Source organism: Cavenderia fasciculata (assembly GCF_000203815.1).
Source record: "Cavenderia fasciculata unplaced genomic scaffold Scf_EU5ZYIE01BBABR-5, whole genome shotgun sequence".
Taxonomy (NCBI): domain Eukaryota; phylum Evosea; class Eumycetozoa; order Acytosteliales; family Cavenderiaceae; genus Cavenderia; species Cavenderia fasciculata.
In genome coordinates, this window is record NW_004457690.1 from 12972 (window position 1) to 32100 (window position 19129).

At 32.7% G+C, this 19129-nt stretch overlaps 10 protein-coding genes and 2 non-coding genes across 12 annotated transcripts, besides 2 other annotated features; 6 read left to right on the forward strand and 6 right to left on the reverse strand.

Moving 5' to 3' along the window:
* Positions 1–148: 148 nt before the first annotated feature.
* Positions 149–3701, forward strand: DFA_08959 (Pol; the record flags this gene model as incomplete). The annotated part of the gene is made up of 3 exons (XM_004354771.1): positions 149–1759; positions 3568–3610; positions 3670–3701. The coding sequence occupies 3 exons, from the start codon at positions 149–151 to the stop codon at positions 3699–3701; spliced, it is 1686 nt and encodes a 561-aa protein (XP_004354823.1).
* Positions 3702–4932: 1231 nt separating this feature from the next.
* DFA_08960 lies at positions 4933–5004 on the forward strand. The gene has a single exon. It is a non-coding gene; the product is annotated as a tRNA-Asp (tRNA).
* Positions 5005–5693: 689 nt separating this feature from the next.
* Positions 5694–5728: a sequence feature (Short protein (DFA_08961, EGG16424.1) was converted to a misc_feature.).
* A 113-nt stretch (positions 5729–5841) lies between these two features.
* Positions 5842–5913, reverse strand: DFA_08962. Its single transcript has one exon. It is a non-coding gene; the product is annotated as a tRNA-Asp (tRNA).
* Positions 5914–6055: 142 nt separating this feature from the next.
* Positions 6056–6080: a sequence feature (Short protein (DFA_08961, EGG16424.1) was converted to a misc_feature.).
* A 90-nt stretch (positions 6081–6170) lies between these two features.
* DFA_08963 (phosphatidylserine decarboxylase) lies at positions 6171–7450 on the reverse strand (the record flags this gene model as incomplete). The annotated part of the gene is made up of 2 exons (XM_004354773.1): positions 6171–7031; positions 7106–7450. The coding sequence occupies 2 exons, from the start codon at positions 7448–7450 to the stop codon at positions 6171–6173; spliced, it is 1206 nt and encodes a 401-aa protein (XP_004354825.1).
* An 80-nt stretch (positions 7451–7530) lies between these two features.
* mocs2s (molybdenum cofactor synthesis protein 2 small subunit) lies at positions 7531–8026 on the forward strand (the record flags this gene model as incomplete). Its single annotated transcript, XM_004354774.1, has 3 exons — positions 7531–7548; positions 7610–7828; positions 7913–8026. The coding sequence occupies 3 exons, from the start codon at positions 7531–7533 to the stop codon at positions 8024–8026; spliced, it is 351 nt and encodes a 116-aa protein (XP_004354826.1).
* A 76-nt stretch (positions 8027–8102) lies between these two features.
* On the reverse strand, positions 8103–10363 carry DFA_08965 (putative protein serine/threonine kinase; the record flags this gene model as incomplete). The annotated part of the gene is made up of 3 exons (XM_004354775.1): positions 8103–9665; positions 9739–9978; positions 10049–10363. The coding sequence occupies 3 exons, from the start codon at positions 10361–10363 to the stop codon at positions 8103–8105; spliced, it is 2118 nt and encodes a 705-aa protein (XP_004354827.1).
* Positions 10364–10682: 319 nt separating this feature from the next.
* DFA_08966 (DUF1077 family protein) lies at positions 10683–11311 on the forward strand (the record flags this gene model as incomplete). Its single annotated transcript, XM_004354776.1, has 3 exons — positions 10683–10959; positions 11129–11219; positions 11290–11311. The coding sequence occupies 3 exons, from the start codon at positions 10683–10685 to the stop codon at positions 11309–11311; spliced, it is 390 nt and encodes a 129-aa protein (XP_004354828.1).
* A 50-nt stretch (positions 11312–11361) lies between these two features.
* On the reverse strand, positions 11362–12471 carry DFA_08967 (uncharacterized protein; the record flags this gene model as incomplete). Its single annotated transcript, XM_004354777.1, has 1 exon — positions 11362–12471. One exon carries the CDS (start codon positions 12469–12471, stop codon positions 11362–11364), a length of 1110 nt encoding a protein of 369 aa, XP_004354829.1.
* Positions 12472–12646: 175 nt separating this feature from the next.
* DFA_08968 (uncharacterized protein) lies at positions 12647–12986 on the forward strand (the record flags this gene model as incomplete). Its single annotated transcript, XM_004354778.1, has 2 exons — positions 12647–12771; positions 12977–12986. 2 exons carry the CDS (start codon positions 12647–12649, stop codon positions 12984–12986), a joined length of 135 nt encoding a protein of 44 aa, XP_004354830.1.
* Positions 12987–13072: 86 nt separating this feature from the next.
* On the reverse strand, positions 13073–14437 carry ubr7 (ubiquitin protein ligase E3 component n-recognin 7; the record flags this gene model as incomplete). Its single annotated transcript, XM_004354779.1, has 3 exons — positions 13073–14050; positions 14147–14213; positions 14286–14437. The coding sequence occupies 3 exons, from the start codon at positions 14435–14437 to the stop codon at positions 13073–13075; spliced, it is 1197 nt and encodes a 398-aa protein (XP_004354831.1).
* Positions 14438–14745: 308 nt separating this feature from the next.
* Positions 14746–15972, forward strand: DFA_08970 (uncharacterized protein; the record flags this gene model as incomplete). The annotated part of the gene is made up of 4 exons (XM_004354780.1): positions 14746–14805; positions 15064–15195; positions 15620–15724; positions 15937–15972. The coding sequence occupies 4 exons, from the start codon at positions 14746–14748 to the stop codon at positions 15970–15972; spliced, it is 333 nt and encodes a 110-aa protein (XP_004354832.1).
* A 405-nt stretch (positions 15973–16377) lies between these two features.
* DFA_08971 (uncharacterized protein) lies at positions 16378–19021 on the reverse strand (the record flags this gene model as incomplete). The annotated part of the gene is made up of 2 exons (XM_004354781.1): positions 16378–18794; positions 18856–19021. The coding sequence occupies 2 exons, from the start codon at positions 19019–19021 to the stop codon at positions 16378–16380; spliced, it is 2583 nt and encodes an 860-aa protein (XP_004354833.1).
* Positions 19022–19129: the final 108 nt, after the last annotated feature.

Here is a 19129-nt window from a genome sequence, read left to right on the forward strand (position 1 = left end):
AGGACGTCTGATCCACGACAATCTGATCGTCATGAAGCAAGCACTCGAGACAAACAAGGACAACAAAGAGGCCATCACCACTCTCTACGACTTTTCCAAGGCATTTGATTCTGTCTCCCACCCTGCCATCCAACGAACCTTGACCAAGATGGGTGCTCCACCACTGATAGTCAACGCTGTTATGTCCATGCTAGCAGACTCTTCAGTCCGTGTACGAGTAGGAGACTCGCTGTCTGAACCATTCCACACCGTCAGAGGCACAAAGCAAGGTGATCCAATATCACCGACGCTATTTGCCCTCATCGCCGAGCCACTGGCGAGAAGCATCATCAATGACGGCCGCATACAAGGTTTGCCAATCGATACCACAACTGCAAAGCCACCAGTCTCTCTCTCTATGCTCCCACCGCCAGCTTTTGGAACCAAACAGAGAAAGCCACCGCCTCTTGTCCACCTCAACTGGGTAAAGCTACTCCAGTTTGCCGACGACACGTCTACATTTGCCAAAAACATCCGAGAATTTAAACTAATGGACGAATGGATTCAGCTATTCTGTAAAGCTACATCATCCAAAGTCAACACTGACAAATGTGTGATCATGTCACCTGGCAGTCCAACCAATTTACCGTACCCACTGATGGACAAGGAAAGCAAAGAACGTTACCTCGGCTACTACTTTAACCAGTTTGGTTTGGTACCACACCTTCCAGAGCGTATTGACAAGGTAATCAACGATTTGATTAGATGGAAACCTAAACACAACAACAACTATAGAGGTAAATTAGCTTTGCTCAAAACATATGGTCTGTCACAATTAAATTATTTCACGTACCTTGAATCACCTAGTCACGAGGCAATCACCAGATTGGAAAAGGTTATTGATTGGTTCATGTTCAGCAACGACCGTCAGTACGACCCAACCAAGCCAACCAAAAGAACCATGTCCAAGAAACGCTCCATACGATCGATCGACCAAGGTGGTCTCAACCTCTGGGACCTCAACGCTAGATTCCGTGCCCAAAAGGCATGGATGTTCGAAAGGTTCCTCCACGAGGTAAAGAACGACCGAGTTGCAAAGGTTTCCTTTGCCCAATCATGGATGGACCAACTCAACCAAGACAAACCAAACGATTTTGTCCGCCTCTGCCGCAGCGAGTGGGAAAAGCTTACCCAACCCTACGACGTCAGCAGAGAGGCTGTACCCAAGCCAGCAATGGAACCAGACAAAAGAGGAAGAGTACCTCTCAAACAAGTGAACCTCCAAAGGCTAACCATAGCCAACGAAAAGTGGAATGTGTACGACCCGACCCCAGGCCAAAAGATCTTAGCAACCGACGACAGAGTGTATCCAATGAATGCACTAGCTGCTCTCTCTACCATCGTACTACCAAAGGGTCGAGATCTGGTTTGGAAGTATGTAACCAAATGTCTCCCGCTCGTCAGGGGTGACCCAGTCGCTTCAATCTGTGTATCGTGTGGCAAAGATGAATCTTCCAAGCATTTGTTCTTTCAATGCAAGGAGACCACACTACCAGTAAAGTTACTGAAAGAGGTTACTGCTGCCAACAACATTACACCACCAGTTTGGGACATCACCCTCCTCAACCTCAAACAAACTCCAATGACTATAAACTTGGTCGCTGCAACACTAGAACGAATATGGTTCCGACGTAATGATCTACGTCACCAAAGAGATGAACCTTTCACTGAACAATACCTGCGAGCTAGATTGATAAGTGATATGCGACATATTATAAAAGTAAACTGGGACAAGACGTTAGAATTGTGTAATCGATGGCACTTGGCTCTAATGAACCAAACCGATGAATCAGTAATACATACGATTACAGAACGAATACAAACTATCATCCTTCGATTCTCCTCCAACTACAACCATCCTACTGTCTACAAGATCGCACTACCTAGTCATTTGGAGAGGTACAAGACTCTGCGTACACTACATCTATAATCGATCACCTCAACCTCATTCTTCACATCCTCCTCAACACCTTCATCTTCTTCTATTCTCTCTTCATCTATCAATAATAATATTAATAATATAATAATTTACTAAATAATAATAACATAGAATAATTATATAACACAATATTACAGCCTATAGTGCTGAGAAAAAAAAAAAAAAAAAAAAAAAAAAAAAAGCGATATCTTTAACCAATTTATTTTTAGAACAAGCAACAACCCAAAACAATCCAACATGCTTGACACTATACAATAAGATACATGATCAACGTCCATATAACATGTATCATAGACATGGACAACCCCCAGAACAAATTAACTTTAATTCTTCTCGAAATTAACTTTAATTCTTCTTGAGATAATCTTTATTTCTTGCTGGTCAATTAAAATGTATAATTAATAAAACTTTGTAACTTCTGAGTACTACTCTTCCCGATAGGAGAGAACAGGAAAAGAATTACTTTAAAAAAAAAGCGCCCACGCTCTCAACTTCACCAAACTGCGAACACATCATAGGCTCTATGTCAATGCTGTTGCTATACTCTTCCACCGCACATGGTGTCACCACCTGAATGTGCAATTCGACTTTGATGATGGCGATCGCAACTACTCTCTCGACCCAAACGAAGTAGCAATCGTTACCAAACGATTCAAAACTATAATCTATCTTGAATACCTGAAACTAATCCAAAACTGCAAGTCGATCCTAGCTAAATGTCAACCTGATCGATGGTCGGTCACTAATCTCGAACTGATCGCAAACTTTAGTAAATTCTCTCTCATTTGGGGCAAACTAGCTTCACCCTATCGCATTCCCTCCTTCCTAACTAAAACTAACCACTATCTAACAACTACTCCAAATTAAACAACAATTTAATCATTAATTTAAAAATAAACAATATGACTTCAGCGGTGATGAAGAGGTCAAAGATTTTATTAAAAAAAAAAAAAAAACGCTGCGCCCGCCCCATTTTTTTTGGAAGAAATCACTTCAAAAGTAGATCATAATCGATTCAGTTGTGACGTGATAGGAATTTTACAGAAATCAAGTTTCATTGAGAGTTGTATTCATTTTTTACTTGATTGTTGCTCTTTTTTCCAGAAATTCCATCGATCCTTTGTCATGTGGTTCCAAAAACAATAACCTCATTTAGGTAGAAGATATTAATTTGGAAGAGATTAGACATATATATTCACGGTGAGGAGAAACTGGTTTAGTTGGTATAATATTTACCAATCAATTGTTAGAATAAGACAGTTTAAATTCCAACAAGTCAGATTGAAAAAACTCATGTTTTTCATTTATCAAAAACAATATGGATTATTTTCATGAATACAAATAATCTGTTTTTTCATAAAAGTAAAAATAATGAGATCCAAAAATATAAATAACAAATTGAAAAGTGATAATGGCAAATAGTAAAAAGATAATGCCAAAGGGTTTGACTATAGAGATAAGATTCTCAGTTCTGTAGAATAATAATCTTATTTCAACTCTTCTAATCGATTGATTATGATTGTGATTACTATATAGATACTTGGTAAATATAATTAGTTTGAGAGGTATAAAATAATAATAATATATAGATATATGAATATATAGATAGTAATAATGACTTTAGATTAGATTGTAAATGATTATTAATTATAGTAATAAAAGATGATAATATTAATTATTTTTATTTTTAGATGATGAAACAATTAAAAAATACTTTCTATAGAATGTCTCTTTATTGGATTATTCTAATCCTTCTTATAATTGTTGATCCAGACGACTAACTGACGATGGTTAGTCGTTAGTATTTTATCCAAAATACTTTACATATTTGACTTGTCAACCAGGATTGAGTATATTGAGTTCAATGAGATATCAATGAAATATCATTGAGATATCATTGATTTTAAACAATCTAGATCTAACAATGATCTACTTTTGATGTAATTTCTTCCAAATTTTCTTTTTTTTTAATTAAATCTTTGACCCTTCACTGCTGGAATCATTTTATTTATTTTTAATTATTGTTTAATAAAGTAGACTGTTTTGGTTAGGAAGGAGGGAGATGCGATAGTGAGTAGTTGCCCCAGATGATTGAGAATTTATGATCTCGAGATTAGTACCTACCATCTATCAGGTTGACATTTAGCTAGTTTCGACTTTCAGTTTTGGATTAGTTTCAGATATCGATATTCAATATGGATTATAGTTTTGAATCGTTTGGTAACGGTTGCTATTTTCGTTGTCAAAGTCGAATGCACCTTCAGGTGCCACCATGGGATGAAAGAGTAAAGCAGCAGCATTGGCGAAACGTCTGTGATGTGCTCTCTGCTTGGTAAAGTTTAGAGCGTGGGCATTCCACTCCACTCTGTTGTCCGTCCGGTCGAGAAGCAACTTGCTAAAGAGTGGATTGGTTGGAAGTGGTTTATTCAAACAAATAGTGTATGGTACTGTGTATATTTCACCATCGAATACCGTGTGACATGCATTCCCAGCTGGGAACGTTTCATAATACTGGTAAAGAAACGAAAGAGGGTGTCTATTGCTGTCGTGCATTTGTCACTTGTCACGACTTCAAATATTTGATAGATGTTGGTAACAAAGAGGGTCTCAAACACCCTTTGACCAACCGTCCTTTGTTAGTCTGGTTGATTGGAGAGCAGAGAAGTGGCTCCTTGTCAGAGATGTGATTTGGAAGATAGGGCCCAAATTCGGTGGTTTGTCGTTCACGGTACTGTTGTAACCATCCTTCCCAGCATGTTTGGAAGTATGTGGAGTTGTAAGAGGGTGCCAGGCATATAATCGTGAGTATATCGTTGGGCCAACACCCTTCACAACACAACTATTCAAATCGATTGATTATGATTGACTGTTGAATCGATTATGGTCTACTTTTGAAAAAATGGCGGGCGCAGCGGCGAACGAGACTTGAATTTTCCAAATTTGGACATATCAGTTCCCTTTTGGTCTAGTGGTGAGGATTTTCGCCTGTCACGCGAAAGGCCCGAGTTCAATTCTCGGAAGGGGAGATCGTTTTTGCTTTTTTTTTTGCCCCTGCCGCCGCAGCCCCCTGTTTTCATGTTTATCGTGTTCTCCTCTTCATTTTCTATCGATTTATCAAGGTTTCATTCATTTTCATCAAATCCTCGCTGGGAAATCATCAAAACCGTCAATCAATAAAAATACATTTTGGTAAAAGAAAGTTTTACTCCTGTCTCAACAGCTGTCTGTTTTAATGTTTATCGTGTTCTCCTCTTATTTTCCATAGATTCATCAAAGTTTCATTCATTTTCATCAAATCCTCGGGGAAAAATAATCAATACTGTCCACCAAGATTATCCATTTCAAATCATTTTTTTTCTATCTTAAAATATATATATTTGTTAAATATAAATCAATCATATATAAACCAACCAAACCATTTTATCAAACAAAGATCAATTGTTCGAAATCATTGAGCTTTGAGATAGGCTCCTTTCCTCACCCTCACGTTTTTTGTAAAACATCTTTTAAAATAAAATACAATTCTTTTAATTTTAAAATTAAAAGTAAATACATGAATTTTTTTTTGGAAAATTGGCAAAAGATTGGATTAATGTCAATCCTGGATATTCAATATTATATAGTTCTTGTTTAAATCGAAGGTTTTCCGCACTTTTTATATCTTACATTCATTCTTCTTGGCTCAATTTTTTTTTATCATTGATATTTTTTTTTACTATGTACTTGCTTGAATGATATCTCGTTGAGGATCTGATAAAAATGAATTAAATCTTGATAAATAGATAGAAAATGAAGAGGAGAACACGATAAACATGAAAACAGGGGGCTGCGGCGGCAGGGGCAAAAAAAAAAGCAAAAAGGATCTCCCCTTCCGAGAATTGAACTCGGGCCTTTCGCGTGACAGGCGAAAATCCTCACCACTAGACCAAAAGGGAACTGATATGTCCAAATTTGGAAAATTCAAGTGTGGTTCGCCGTTGCGCCCGCCCCATTTTTTAAAAGAAATCACTTCAACAGTAGATCATAATCGATTCAGTTATGTACTCTTTAGTTGTGACAAGATAAAAAAATTCAAACCTGCTCCCCGCCGCGCCTTGACCATTTCTTTGGAAGAAAATACATCAAAAGTCGATCATAATCATAGATAATTTATTGGAAGTTTTGAATTTTTGGTTTTTTTAATATATTTACTTTATTTATTTAAAATTGAACCAATTTTTTCACCAACCTTGATTGATTTGTTTGGTTTCAAGTGGTCAAAAGAAAAGGTTGTATTGTCTGGTAATTCGAAAATAATAATAACAGTTGATCCCATTCTAAAGAATGCAAACTCTGAACCTTTTTGGTTGAATAGATTCTGATAACTCTTTTGATAAAACTCTTTTTTATCCAATTCTTGTTGTTGGTGAGGATTGTTTGTTGAAAGGTCCTTGTCAAAATCCAATACTATTGATCCAACATTTGAAGCACCGACAGGTGTCATTGAAAAGAACCCATATTTCCATTGACCTGTGACAACCACACGTTCATTGAGAGCAAACAACCCAGGAATAATACGAGTAGCCATTTTACCAACAGGAAACAAATAACCAGGAAAATGATAACTATTTTCAACTATCCAATCTGTTGGATTGTGGACACCATGATAGTCCCCTGGTGACAAATAAATTCCAATATGATAAAGATTCTTTCCTGCCAATTGTTTTGATTGAGATTCACCTAGAAATTGTTCCAATGAATAGGATAAACCTTTTACTTGTTCCAAAGAATCTTTGTTTACTTTTCCAAAATAAATGATTTTCCCATCGACTGGACTAACCAGTGGTGCTTTCATATCAATGTCTCTACAACCAGGACACAATCTTCTAGAAAAAAAGTCAGCCATTGATTGATATTCTACCAATGGTTTTTCAACCTCTTTTAAATTTACTCCAAACATTGTTGAATAGGTTTTATAAACAGATTCTCTCATTGATATTGGTAATATAATATTTGAACATTTTCCCCAAATCGTTGAAGTAAATCTAAAAGGTATTCTTTTTAAATATTCCATCTAAAAATAAATAAAATAGAAAAGGAAATTAGAATCGTATACGATTTATTGATCTATTTGAATATTATTCTTACATGAGTTTGAGAATCTTTTAATTTATAATAAAATATAGTACCAACTGCAGTAGCACTTGAAAATAAAACAAATGTTTTAAGTAATCCAAGTTTTGTAATTGTTTTCTTTTTATCATCCATTTCAATCTTTAATGATTCTATTTTTATTGCATTTTGAAATGATTGGTTTAACGGAATAGCTTTTTGAAATGATAACAGTTGATTCTTTTTCTTTTCTTTTAAATAATAATTATGATTATCGTTTCCAATGATTGATTTTTTTAATGATATTATTATTGGTGGTGATGATAAAGATGAAGATGAAGATATTATATTGGTTACATTATTAGTTTCTATTATTGCCATTATATATAAAAATAAAAAAAAGAGAAAGATAATGAAAATGTTCAAAAAAGAGAAGAGAAAAAAAAAAAGATATAAAAAAAATGTTCATTTTCGATATTGTGTGTTTTTTTAAACACCCACCTTTTACTCGATTAAGATCTTTCACTTTAGTATTAGTAGTATATTACTACTTATTCTTTGGTTGCACGATACCATTCATTTCGAAAAAGGTTAAAGAGGGGTACCATGGCAATTATAATAGTTAAATGTTTATTATTTGCAAAGATTAAAGATCTATTGAATAATCAATCATCGATAGATATAGAGTTGGATGATGATCATTGTAAACCAATTGATTTGTTTAATAAATTAAAACAATTATATCCTCAAGCTTCATCTGTAAGAATGAAATGAAAATGAAATGAAAATGAAATAGTATTATTAAGTATTCATTCTAATACTTGTTTTCTTTTTCTTTTTTAGGTATTAGATATTTGTATGCTCGCAATCAACTTAGAATATGTTGATAAAGATGAAAACATTGAAATAAAATCAACTGATGAGGTATCTATTATTCCACCAGTTAGTGGAGGTTAAATCACAATGAACATTCAACATGTTTGATTTTATTATAAAATGATAATATTATAAATTATAAGGTTGAGTTTATAGTCTATCTGGAATGATTAACTTTTCCGTACATCTCAAAACTATCAAAATTAAATTGATTTTGTTGTTTTGGTTGTGGTTGTTGTTGTTGTTGGTGTCCATTAACATTAACGTTATTATTATACATTCCATTATTAATAGAATTAAAATCAATATTATAATTTGGTTTAATATTTTGTTGAGTTGGCATTGGACTATTTGTTCTAGAATTGTTGTTACTATTGTTGGTACTATTACTATTGCTCTTGACCGATGAGGATGATGAAGATCCCAAAGATGATGTGGATGAGGATATTGGTTTGAGTACATCTGAAAAGGCTGATGAAGCTGTATTGTTGTTGTTTGAAGCAACAGCAGCAGGTTTGAATGAATTGGTTGATGAAACTGGACTTGTATTCCAACCTCCAAAATCATCAAATGATCCATTCATACCATTATTATTATTATTATTATTAATATTATTAGTTTTGTTGGGAGTTGATGGAGATGTGTAGTTATTATTAATCTTGTTAGTATTATTATTGTTATAAGTAGTAGTATTAAAATTATTATTTAATGGTACTGGTTGTTGAATGGTATTATTATTATTATATCTATTATTATTATTAGCGTTGTTGTTGTTATTATTTAAATTTAAATTATTTTGGAAATTGTTTGAAAATAAATCAACCTTGTCAAATGTTATTTCTTCCTTTTGTTGTTGTGGTGGTGGTGTTGGTTTGTTTTGAATTGGTTTGATTGAAGAAGATGATGAAGATGGTGAAGAAACAAAATCATCAAATGGATCAAATGATGACATTGAAGAAACTGAAGATTGTAAATTCTTTGGTGGTTGTTGTGATTTTGCAGAATGAGCAGAAGAATCAAATTCCCAATCTCCAAAACCATCATCATTATTATTATTATTATTATTTGATTTTGATTTTTGTTGTTGTTGACCATTATTATTATTACTATTATTGATGTTATTATTATTTCCATCTTGCCAATCCAACATATCAAAAACATTTTGTTTTCTTTGATTTGTAGGAGTAGAAGGTTGAGATGGAGAATAAGAAGGAGTGCTATTATTTGAACCATTCAAATTACCACTGCTGTTGGATAAAGGTTTTTGAGGAGAAAAGGTTTGAAGACCACTTCTTCTTGTTGGATTTTTAAAGGTCTCGAGACGATTTAAAACGTCAAAGATGGTTGGACGTTGGGTAGGGTCAGAAACCAAAAGGAATTGAATCATTTGGTTAAAAGAGGGAGAGAATTTAGAGTTTTCTGGAATGGGAAGACGGTTGTTTAAAATACCCAATGTTCCATCAAATGGATCATTGTAATAGGCCATTTTAAAGAGTACACAACCCAATGCCCAAATATCAACCTTTTCATTGATAACGTGTCGTTGATAGAGATCAACCATTTCCGGTGCACGGTAAACAAGTGTTGTGAATGTATTGATATCATCCTCTGCCTTTGATCTTTCTCCATCCTTGTTTGTATCGTAAACTCTTGTTGTTGATGATCCAAAATCACATAATTTATAACATCTACTTTGTTCACAATATAATATATTTTCAATCTAGGCAAAACAAAAAAGAAATATTTAATTAATAATTAAAAGAAAAGATATTAATATATAAGTGTATATATACCTTTAAATCTCTATGAGTAATTGATAAATTATGCATTGACATTACGGCATGACAGGTATCAGAAAAGATTGCCAATATTTCACGTTCAGACAATCTAGATTGTTCTCTTTGATTCATAATATCCAAAATTGAACCACCAGAACAATACTCTAAAACCATTAAAAATTCAGTTTCATTTCTTGTTTCATTGATTTTAAATGTTTCCAATCTAACTATATTCTTTTGATTACCAAGTTTTTTCTAACAATAAAAATAAAAGTTAATAAACATAATAATCAAAGTATTATTTGTTGTTTGTATTTCTATTTACCATAACATCGATTTCATTTTTAACAGCTAATATTTTTTCACGATCTTGAACAAACATTCTTTTGAGAGCATAGTCTTGACCATAGTCATCACGAACAAGATAGACGATACCAAAACCACCTTCGGCAATCTTTAATCTCTCTGTGAATCTTCGACCATTGATTTCATAGACTGCACCTCCAACAGCTCCACTCATACCAAGTACATTGCCTGCTCTCTCTGAAATATATCTCTTTGTATCACCAATATTGATATTGTTGATCTTTTCAGATGCAGCTCCAATGACACTACTACCAAATTCAAATATCTTATCCATCCTATATATATATAGAAAAACTAATAGTACTAAATTGTAATAGTAATAAGTATAGTAACAAATGAAAAAGAAAAAGAAAAAAAAAAAAAGTTATATATAAATAAATATATCTGCTTGAAACAACACTCCTAGGAGATACTAAAGTACGAAACATACTTTGTGTTTGAAGGGTGGTTGGAGCAGAAAAAGATGAAAAATTTCAAAAAAAACAAAAAAGTGGAGTTGACCCCAACGACCACCCGCTGCTGACAATCGATGATGAACATCTTATCATGATACCCTTTAATTTATAACATTAAAAAGAAAGAAAGAAAGAAATATGAGCAACTTTAAAGCAAACAATCAAAAGAGAAAATGGAATCTTGAAATATCATCATCATCAGGAGGTGGTAATAATAATAGTTTAACAAAACAATCATTACTACTTGGTGGATCATCATCACAAACATATATAGCATCATCGTCATCATCATCTACTGGTTCAACACCTTCTACACAAAATACAGACTTGTTGGTTAAAAAAGCATGGGAATTGGCAAAGTCACCGGCAAAGAGTATATTCATGACTGGTTTTCTATTGTGGATGATTGGTAATGGTATCAATATCTTTACCATGCCTGTCATTATCTATTCTGTTATCAATCCAATTAAAGCTATTTTTCAAACTAATAATGGTAATTCAAAACAAAAAAGAAACAATGAAAGAAAAAGAGAAAGCAAAGAGACAGTATACTTATTATTCCTTTTTCTTTTCTTTTTTTATAGTATTTATAAGATTTAAAGAAATTCAAGATAAAATATTTGTTATGAAGATTACATATATAGTTATACAATTGGCATTGTTGGGTGTTGCATTGTATAAATGTTCAAGTATGGGTCTATTACCAATCACTCAATCTGATTGGATTTCAAGTTTACCATTAAAGAAATCTTTGGAATTTTCAATAGGTGGAAATTAATAATAATAATAATAATAAATAAAAAAAGAATGAATTTTATTAAACCATATTATTTGTTGTTGTTGTTGTTGTTGATGTGGATGTTGATGTTGATGTGGTCGTTGTTGTTGTACTAGTACTTAATTGATCTTCATTATTTTGATTATTTTGATTATTGATTTGAGTTTGAAATTTACCTTTAAAAGAAAATAAATTATTTAAAAATAATTGTCTTGAATTGATTTGAAGTGGAAGGATTCTAGACATTACAAGATTTGATAAGAGTAATTTTGATCTATAGGTATTATTTAAATTTAAAAGTAAAAGGGCTAGTAATTGGAATTGGGTGGTTCCACTATCGTCATCCTTGACACTTGTGAGGAGGGTGATTAAAATGGTGGAAACCTCTTCGACGAATCCACTAATCTCTCCTAGTTTACGACGATCGATCGAAAGTGCATCAGACATGTCTGCAAAAATGTCTACCAATACTCTTGATTTACTACGATCTTGGATATCACCAAGAACGGCCGGTGGCAGATACAGTAGAATGTCAGAGATGTCTTGGCGTTCACGGTCCGTCTGAATACTAGTTGAAAAGATGATCGATAGGAATGACAGCCATTGTTCACCAGTTTGAGTCTGTGTCTTTTTCATATAATCAAATACAGCATTGACAATCAAGTATTTAAATCTTTCATTCTCTATTGATTGTCCAAGTATATTTGAAAATAAATTAATCGTTGATTCATCAGATGAAGAAGTAGAGGATGAATTAGATGAAGGGGAGACTTGACATTGTTGAACAATATTTGCAATGACAGAGTCTGTATCTATCGTTTCATTCTTTTTCAAATAATCTAATGCTTTCTTTTTATATACTTTATAACTAATTGGTTCCTTTTTATCTATATTCTTGTATGCATTTACTATTTGATTTGAACTAGAAGAAGAAGTATTATTATTATTATTATTATTATTCAATGTTGAAGTTGATTGATCTACATTTATAGTTATTTGTTGTTGTTGTTGTTGTTGTTGGTTGTTTTGATTGTTGTTATTTTGTTGATTGTTATTATTTTCTATATGATTTTGTATTTGATCTCTTCTACCAATAAATAAAGCTATCAACCAAATATATATTGATCCTATAAGTTCCAATACTCTCATTTCTATATATATATGTATTCTAGTTGTATATCTTTATCTTTATATTATCTTTTTAATTAACTTTGACTTTTGAGTTTGCAGTTGCAAGGTTGCTCGATTTTAAAACCTTTTTTTTTTTGATGACAAAGCGTGCTTCTTGATGTTCTTTTAATTTATTTAAAAGTACTAAATAATTATGGATATTCAAAAGATTATTCAAGAAAGAGATACAGCAGTAGAATATCTATTACAACTTGAAACTAGAGCTAAAGTTTTTGAAAATGCTTTTAAAACTTATCAAAATGAACATTTTATAGAAAAGTATGTAATGATTTGATTGAATAAGAAATGATCAAAAACTAATGAAACACACGTTTAAAAAGAGAGAAAAATAAAAAGGATTTTGATACATTGTATAGTGGAGTTGGAGAAATGTCAAGGAAGTATAATTTAATGGTAGATCAATTAGACTTTGAAAGAAATGAAAATGAACAATTAAAATTAAAAAATGAACAATTAATATTAGAATTGAATAAATATAAAGAAGAATTATCATCAAAGGACAATAATAATAGTCCTATTTAAATTGTATAAATATATATATATATTATAAAGGTTATTATTATTTTGATAAACCATTAAAAAGTGATTTTATATCTTGTTTGGTAATTACTATATTTCCATTATTATTACTATTATTATTATTTTCACTTTGTTCTTGTTGTTGTTGTTGTTGTTGTTGTTGTAATTGTTCAGTTTTTGATTTTAAAAAGGAAAATATTTTATCTTTCATTTGTTGGTATCCTTGAACTAGTTTTTCTTGTTGATGATCTGTCAATTTGTTTTGGAATTGTTCTATACTCTTTTCCAAGTTTTGTTCTAAAAATGGGTTTTCTGGTCTTTTAATTCTTTTTTTCTCTAATCTTTCACCATCTCCTTGAATATCTATTTCATCTTGATCTTCATCCTCATCTTCACTATCCAATTCAATTGGTTCAAATAGGAATAATATATTTTCCTTTTCGTATAGTTTTTGACATTGTTGGCATCTACATAATTCATCTCTCCATCCAAATTTACAAAATAAATCATTTACAATTTTAATTGATTCCAAATCTCTTTTACATTGTAATGTTGATGTTGATGATGATGAATTGATGTCATTTGTTGTACTATTACTACTATTATTATTGTCTTTTAATCTAATTTGAGGATAATCCAATAGAAAAGGTAATTTTTTGAGACAAGGTAAACAAACAAAATCTTGCATTTGATCTGCTTCTGGTATAGTTGAGACGGTTTCTTTGGTTGTAGAGTTTAAAGCAATACAAGTTTCATGAAACCAATCAAAACAGAATAGACATTGTACCATATCCTCTTTGTAATCATATGATTGATCACAATAACAATATTTGCCTTGAAAGTTATGATTGTATATGTTTTTATCATTATTGTCTTGATGTACCTTGTCTTGTAGTATACATTTTATATCACCTGCAACAGAGGTTCCACAATCACATCTAAATGATCTCTTTTTAAATAATTCATAGATTTCATGATCTATATGACAATGCATTGAACATCCATAACAAAATCCAAACTATCATAAATTAAAGAGACAAAGAGAGAGAGAGAGAGAGAGAGAGAGATTCAATTAATATAACAATAACAATAATATTGTGATAACACTACTTACAGTATTTGGACAATTCTTACAAGCATAAACAGGTTGTGTTATATATCCCTTTTCAAATGTACATTTACTAAATAAAGTAGTAATAGTTAATTAGAATAGTATCGTTTTGTCTCTCTCTCTCTCTCTTTATATATCTTACTCTTCTTCACCCCATTTCTGATCATATTGATCTAATGCCTCTTCATAGAGTTCTTTATTCTCATCCAATGAATCTTTAAGTGCATCTTCAACTGTTATCAATTCATCATCATTTCTTTTTCTCTTTATAACTGCTTCTTTATCACTAATCATCTACTACTTATTATCTCTTTAAAAATAAAAAATTTGTGTTTGACGGGATGATGAACTTTGAAAAAATGTTTTCGATCAAATATACTATCAATCTCAAAGATCTATGTCATTGAATCCTTTGATAACTTGGTACGGTACCACTGTTGGTTGAATAGGGTGTACCAACCTTGGTAGTAGTATCTGAACGTTTAGATGATACTACAGAGATCGGATCACCGTCGGCCAAGAAATCTACTGCCATCCTTACTGCTCTCCTATCACCATTGCTAGACTAACCTCATACTCCAACTCAAATCAATGTTGAGGTTATGACAAAGACCAAAACATTTGCAACTGTATCAAACTTGCCTCTAGAAGTTCAAACCAAGGTACCAATTGGAATGATAGATAGATAGATAGATAGATAGATAGATAGATAGATAGATAGATAGATAGATAGATAGATAGATAGATAGATAGATAGATAGATAGATAGATAGATAAATAGATAGATATTTTCAATGATTATTATTATTAATATCTATACCCGCCGACGAGCACGTCTGAAAAGGAGAAAGTTATTTGGCTTTGGATAAAATTCATTGCTTGCCTGGTATCCAAAAGTGATTAAAATTTATTTTTTACAGATTTTTTTCGAGGTCAGCGGGACTCAACTTGTATCGGTTTTCGGAGTCCTCCCAACCTCCTCCTCCGCTCAATATAAAAGCGTCGGTACCCTTTCATTCATTCATTACACTCACTACTACTTATTTAATCATGTACAGATTCATTGCTCTCATTGCCTTTATTTTGGCTTTTATTTCATCTTCATTTGCTGTTTGTATTTAAATTCCAACAACATCAACATCATCACATCACATGACAATGAAATGAAATAGACTTCTTCTAACCTACTATACTCTTCTATTTAGTCAACCTATGACTGCGCTCAAATGCAAGCTCTTACCAAGCAATACATTTCTTCTGATATTCATGTTGCTTCCAATATGATTTGCATCGCCTACTATGAGAGTTCATGGGAAACTAATGCCTATAACCCGAGCTCCGCAACGGGCCTTTGGCAGATACTTTCGGAACACGTATGTCTACTCAACAGAAACCAATTAATTAATTAATTAATTGACTGACTACTACTCTTTTCAGTGATATTAATATTTATTTCCAATTTTTGATACTTTTTAGTGTGATGATGTTTGCTCTGGAATTTGCAGCAACCCAACTCAACTCTACGATCCAGTAGTCAATGCCAAGTGTGCTGCCAAGGTTTTGGCCGCTCAAGGCTACAATGTAAATATAAAAACAGAAATATTATATTTAACCTCTTTCTTAATACAAATATACTAATCTCTTTATTATTTATTCATATCTACCCTATAGGCTTGGACTACATTCTCGAATGGAGACTGTGCAGTACGTTTGATATATACATACATTTAATCATCTGTAACAATTTTCTATTTAATATTAACCTCTTTATTTTTAATTTTTAATTTTTTTAGACTTGGGACCTTTGTGATCTCCTCAAGACCAATTAAATCAATAAACAAATGGGAGATTGTGCCTCGTGGGACCTTTTTGATGTCCTCTAGAACAATTAAATCAATAAACAAATGGTTAAATACAAATTTAACTAATTACTACAATATTTTCGCACAGACTGCTTAAAATTGTGATCTTACAAAAAATATATATCACATCAGAAAAGAGTCTTGTAACCACGATGATTTGTATCGCCTACTATGAGAGTTCATGGGAAACTAATGCCTACAACCCAAGTGGTGATACAGGACTTTGGCAGATACTTTCGGAACACGTATGTCTACTCAACAGAAACCAATTAATTAAGTTAATTAATTGACTGACTACTACTCTTTTCAGTGATATTAATATTTATTTATTATCATTTATTTATTAATTTAAATTAGACCTTAAACCTATTTCTATTTATTTCTATTTTTAAAAAATTCATCTAAATCTTGATCTTGCATTGTTTGTTTAATGTAGAGATCCAAATTTTCATTTTCATCGTCATTGTCAATATCGAGATCTTCATCATCATCTTCAAGACCCTTGAAATCAAATTCCTTAAAGATTTCACTGTCAAAGTCATCATCGTCACCATCCATTTCCATTCCCTTGAGCATTGATTCAAAGTCTCCACCTTCTTCACCCAAATCCAAATCCTTGTAATCATCCAAATTAATATTCTTTGTAATCTCTTCTAAATTGAAACCATGCTTTTCTACTTGTCCCATTAAATCTCTCATCAAATCTTGATTCTTTTGAACAAAATCCTTTTCATTGTCTCTTAGACCTGATAAATCTGCAGATTCAAACTGAGACGACTTTGATTTTGATTTCTTTTTTTCTTGTTTCTTTTCCGTTTCTCTTTCTCTTTCTCTTTCTTGTCTATCTTGTTCTTCTTCTTGTTCAACATCTTGAAATGAAAAATTGAATAATTTCTTTGCTTGTTGGTCATCTGCTTTTGCAAATTGAGCCAATAGTGGTTCAATATCTTTGAATTTATCTTCAATGTCTGACATTTCCTGTGCGTCAATATTTTCGGTGAGTTTGAGAATCTTGCTCATATAACTTTCCATCAACTCCTTTTCCTCTTCCATATCGGGTTGGATCAATTCCTCTGCATGGTATTGACCAATCTTTTGAAGGTTACTTTGACTGATAGGTTCTCCAGAATCGGTTGTAGGGGTGGTAATGTGACCATCCTCTGAGAATACCTGGTCAATGACATCGGATGCCTTGTTTTTAATACGACGATCTCTATCGATCATTTTGGCTCTTTCAAAGGCCGAGTATTCCTCGACACCTTTACTAAGAAGAGCATCGAGCTTGTTGAGTACAAAGTCACTTGGGTATTTCAACTCCTCTGGTGACACGAGTGGTTTGTCTAGATGAGATTGATACTTTTTACCCAACTCTTGTTCCTCTTGACTGATTTCACGCATAAATTCATCGTGTGCCTCTTCTTCTGCTTCCTCGTCTTCTGCATATTTTGATAATTCACTATCCTCTATTGTACCATCATCAATCAATTCTTGTTCTAGTTTAGAGGCTGTTGAAAGTGTTTCTCCATACTTTTGTTTTGATGATAAACTATACACTTCTTCTTCAAGTGCTTGTAAATCATCTTGATGAAATTGTGGTTCTGCAAATTGATTTCTTTCCAACTCTTCCTCCTCCTCGTCCAAATATTCGTCCTCTTGTTCTTCTAGTTCTTGCAATTCAGCCAATTCTTTTAAAGCTTGTAATTCTTTACTTGTACCCTTTTCATTGGCAATTTCTTGTGCTAGACGTTCAGCTTCTTGTTCATGTTCTTCCAAGACACCAGGGTATTTTTCACGAATAGAGTTTTCTAGACTTGTCATCATACCCTCGTTCATTTGTTCGTAGATGGCGGTCTCGTTCTTTTCATTCTCTTTGCCCATCGAGTCCATGAGAATGCTGCCATACTTGTCATTCACCTTTTTGACCTCTTCATGACGTGCATTCTCGTTGAGCACCTGAATCAACATCATTCCATTATCAACGTTGACTGGATGATCGAGTGGATACAACTTGGTCAAAATACCATGAGCAACACGAATAAATGGTTCACTCTCTGGGTACCTCTGTTTGTACACCAAATACTCTGCATGATTTTGATAAGCAACTCCCAATAATTCATCTTTTACCCATGATTTTCTAACTGTCGAGGTAGTCTGAGAAGTCAGAGTATTACCAATACTTCTCTTGTTATTTAACTTTTTACCACTTTTTAAAGCTTGTTGTTCCAATTCTTCTTGTTGTTTTTGTTTTTCTTGTTCCATATCATATTGATTCCTCCAATCTATTTCTAATAGATCGATAGCTTGTTTTGAACGTAGGATTGCATCATCGACATTATCCATTCGAGAATGAGTCTCTGCCATGTTGATCATCAAGACTGCGTATTCACGCAATGAAATACGGTTACGGTCTTGACCAATTACATTTCTAACGTTGAGTAATGCCTTGTTGTACGATTCCATTGCCTCTTTGTAACGACCTTCTGTCTGATGTTCATAACCAATCGATGACAATGCCTTGGCTAGGTTGACAAACTTGTCAATCTCATCGCGTGAGAATTGTCTTTGACCGGGTGTAATGAGAAAGTCGAGTGTCGCTTGTGTATGATACGGTGCCAATCGAGGTTTGAATGGTTTAACATTCTCTGGTTCTATAAAATTTACATTCACCTTTTCTCTATCATACAATGAACTTGACTCTAATGCATTATTAAAGTTATCTCTTGAATAATATCTAAGAAGTAAAGTTGTAGTTGTAGATGATGTAGATTTTGATGATGAAATTCTATTATCTAATGAAAGTTTAAGAATAAATAAATGAATAAGAAATCTTATGTATAGTATGAAACATACATGATGAAAGACTACTATTATTACTCAAAGTATGATAATATTTGTTGTTGTTTAAATAATGACTAGTTGTCAATGATGATAAAGACTGTGATGACAATGTAGAAGAGGTTGTTAATCTACGACAACAACGAGTTATCGTTGAAATAGTTGAATTGTATCCAACCATCTCTCTATTTCTTACTCTCTATCTATCTCTATATCTCTAAAATAGTAGTGTTAACACTCATTTAATTCGTTCATCTTGAAACCAACGACCGACTCGACTATCGTTTGA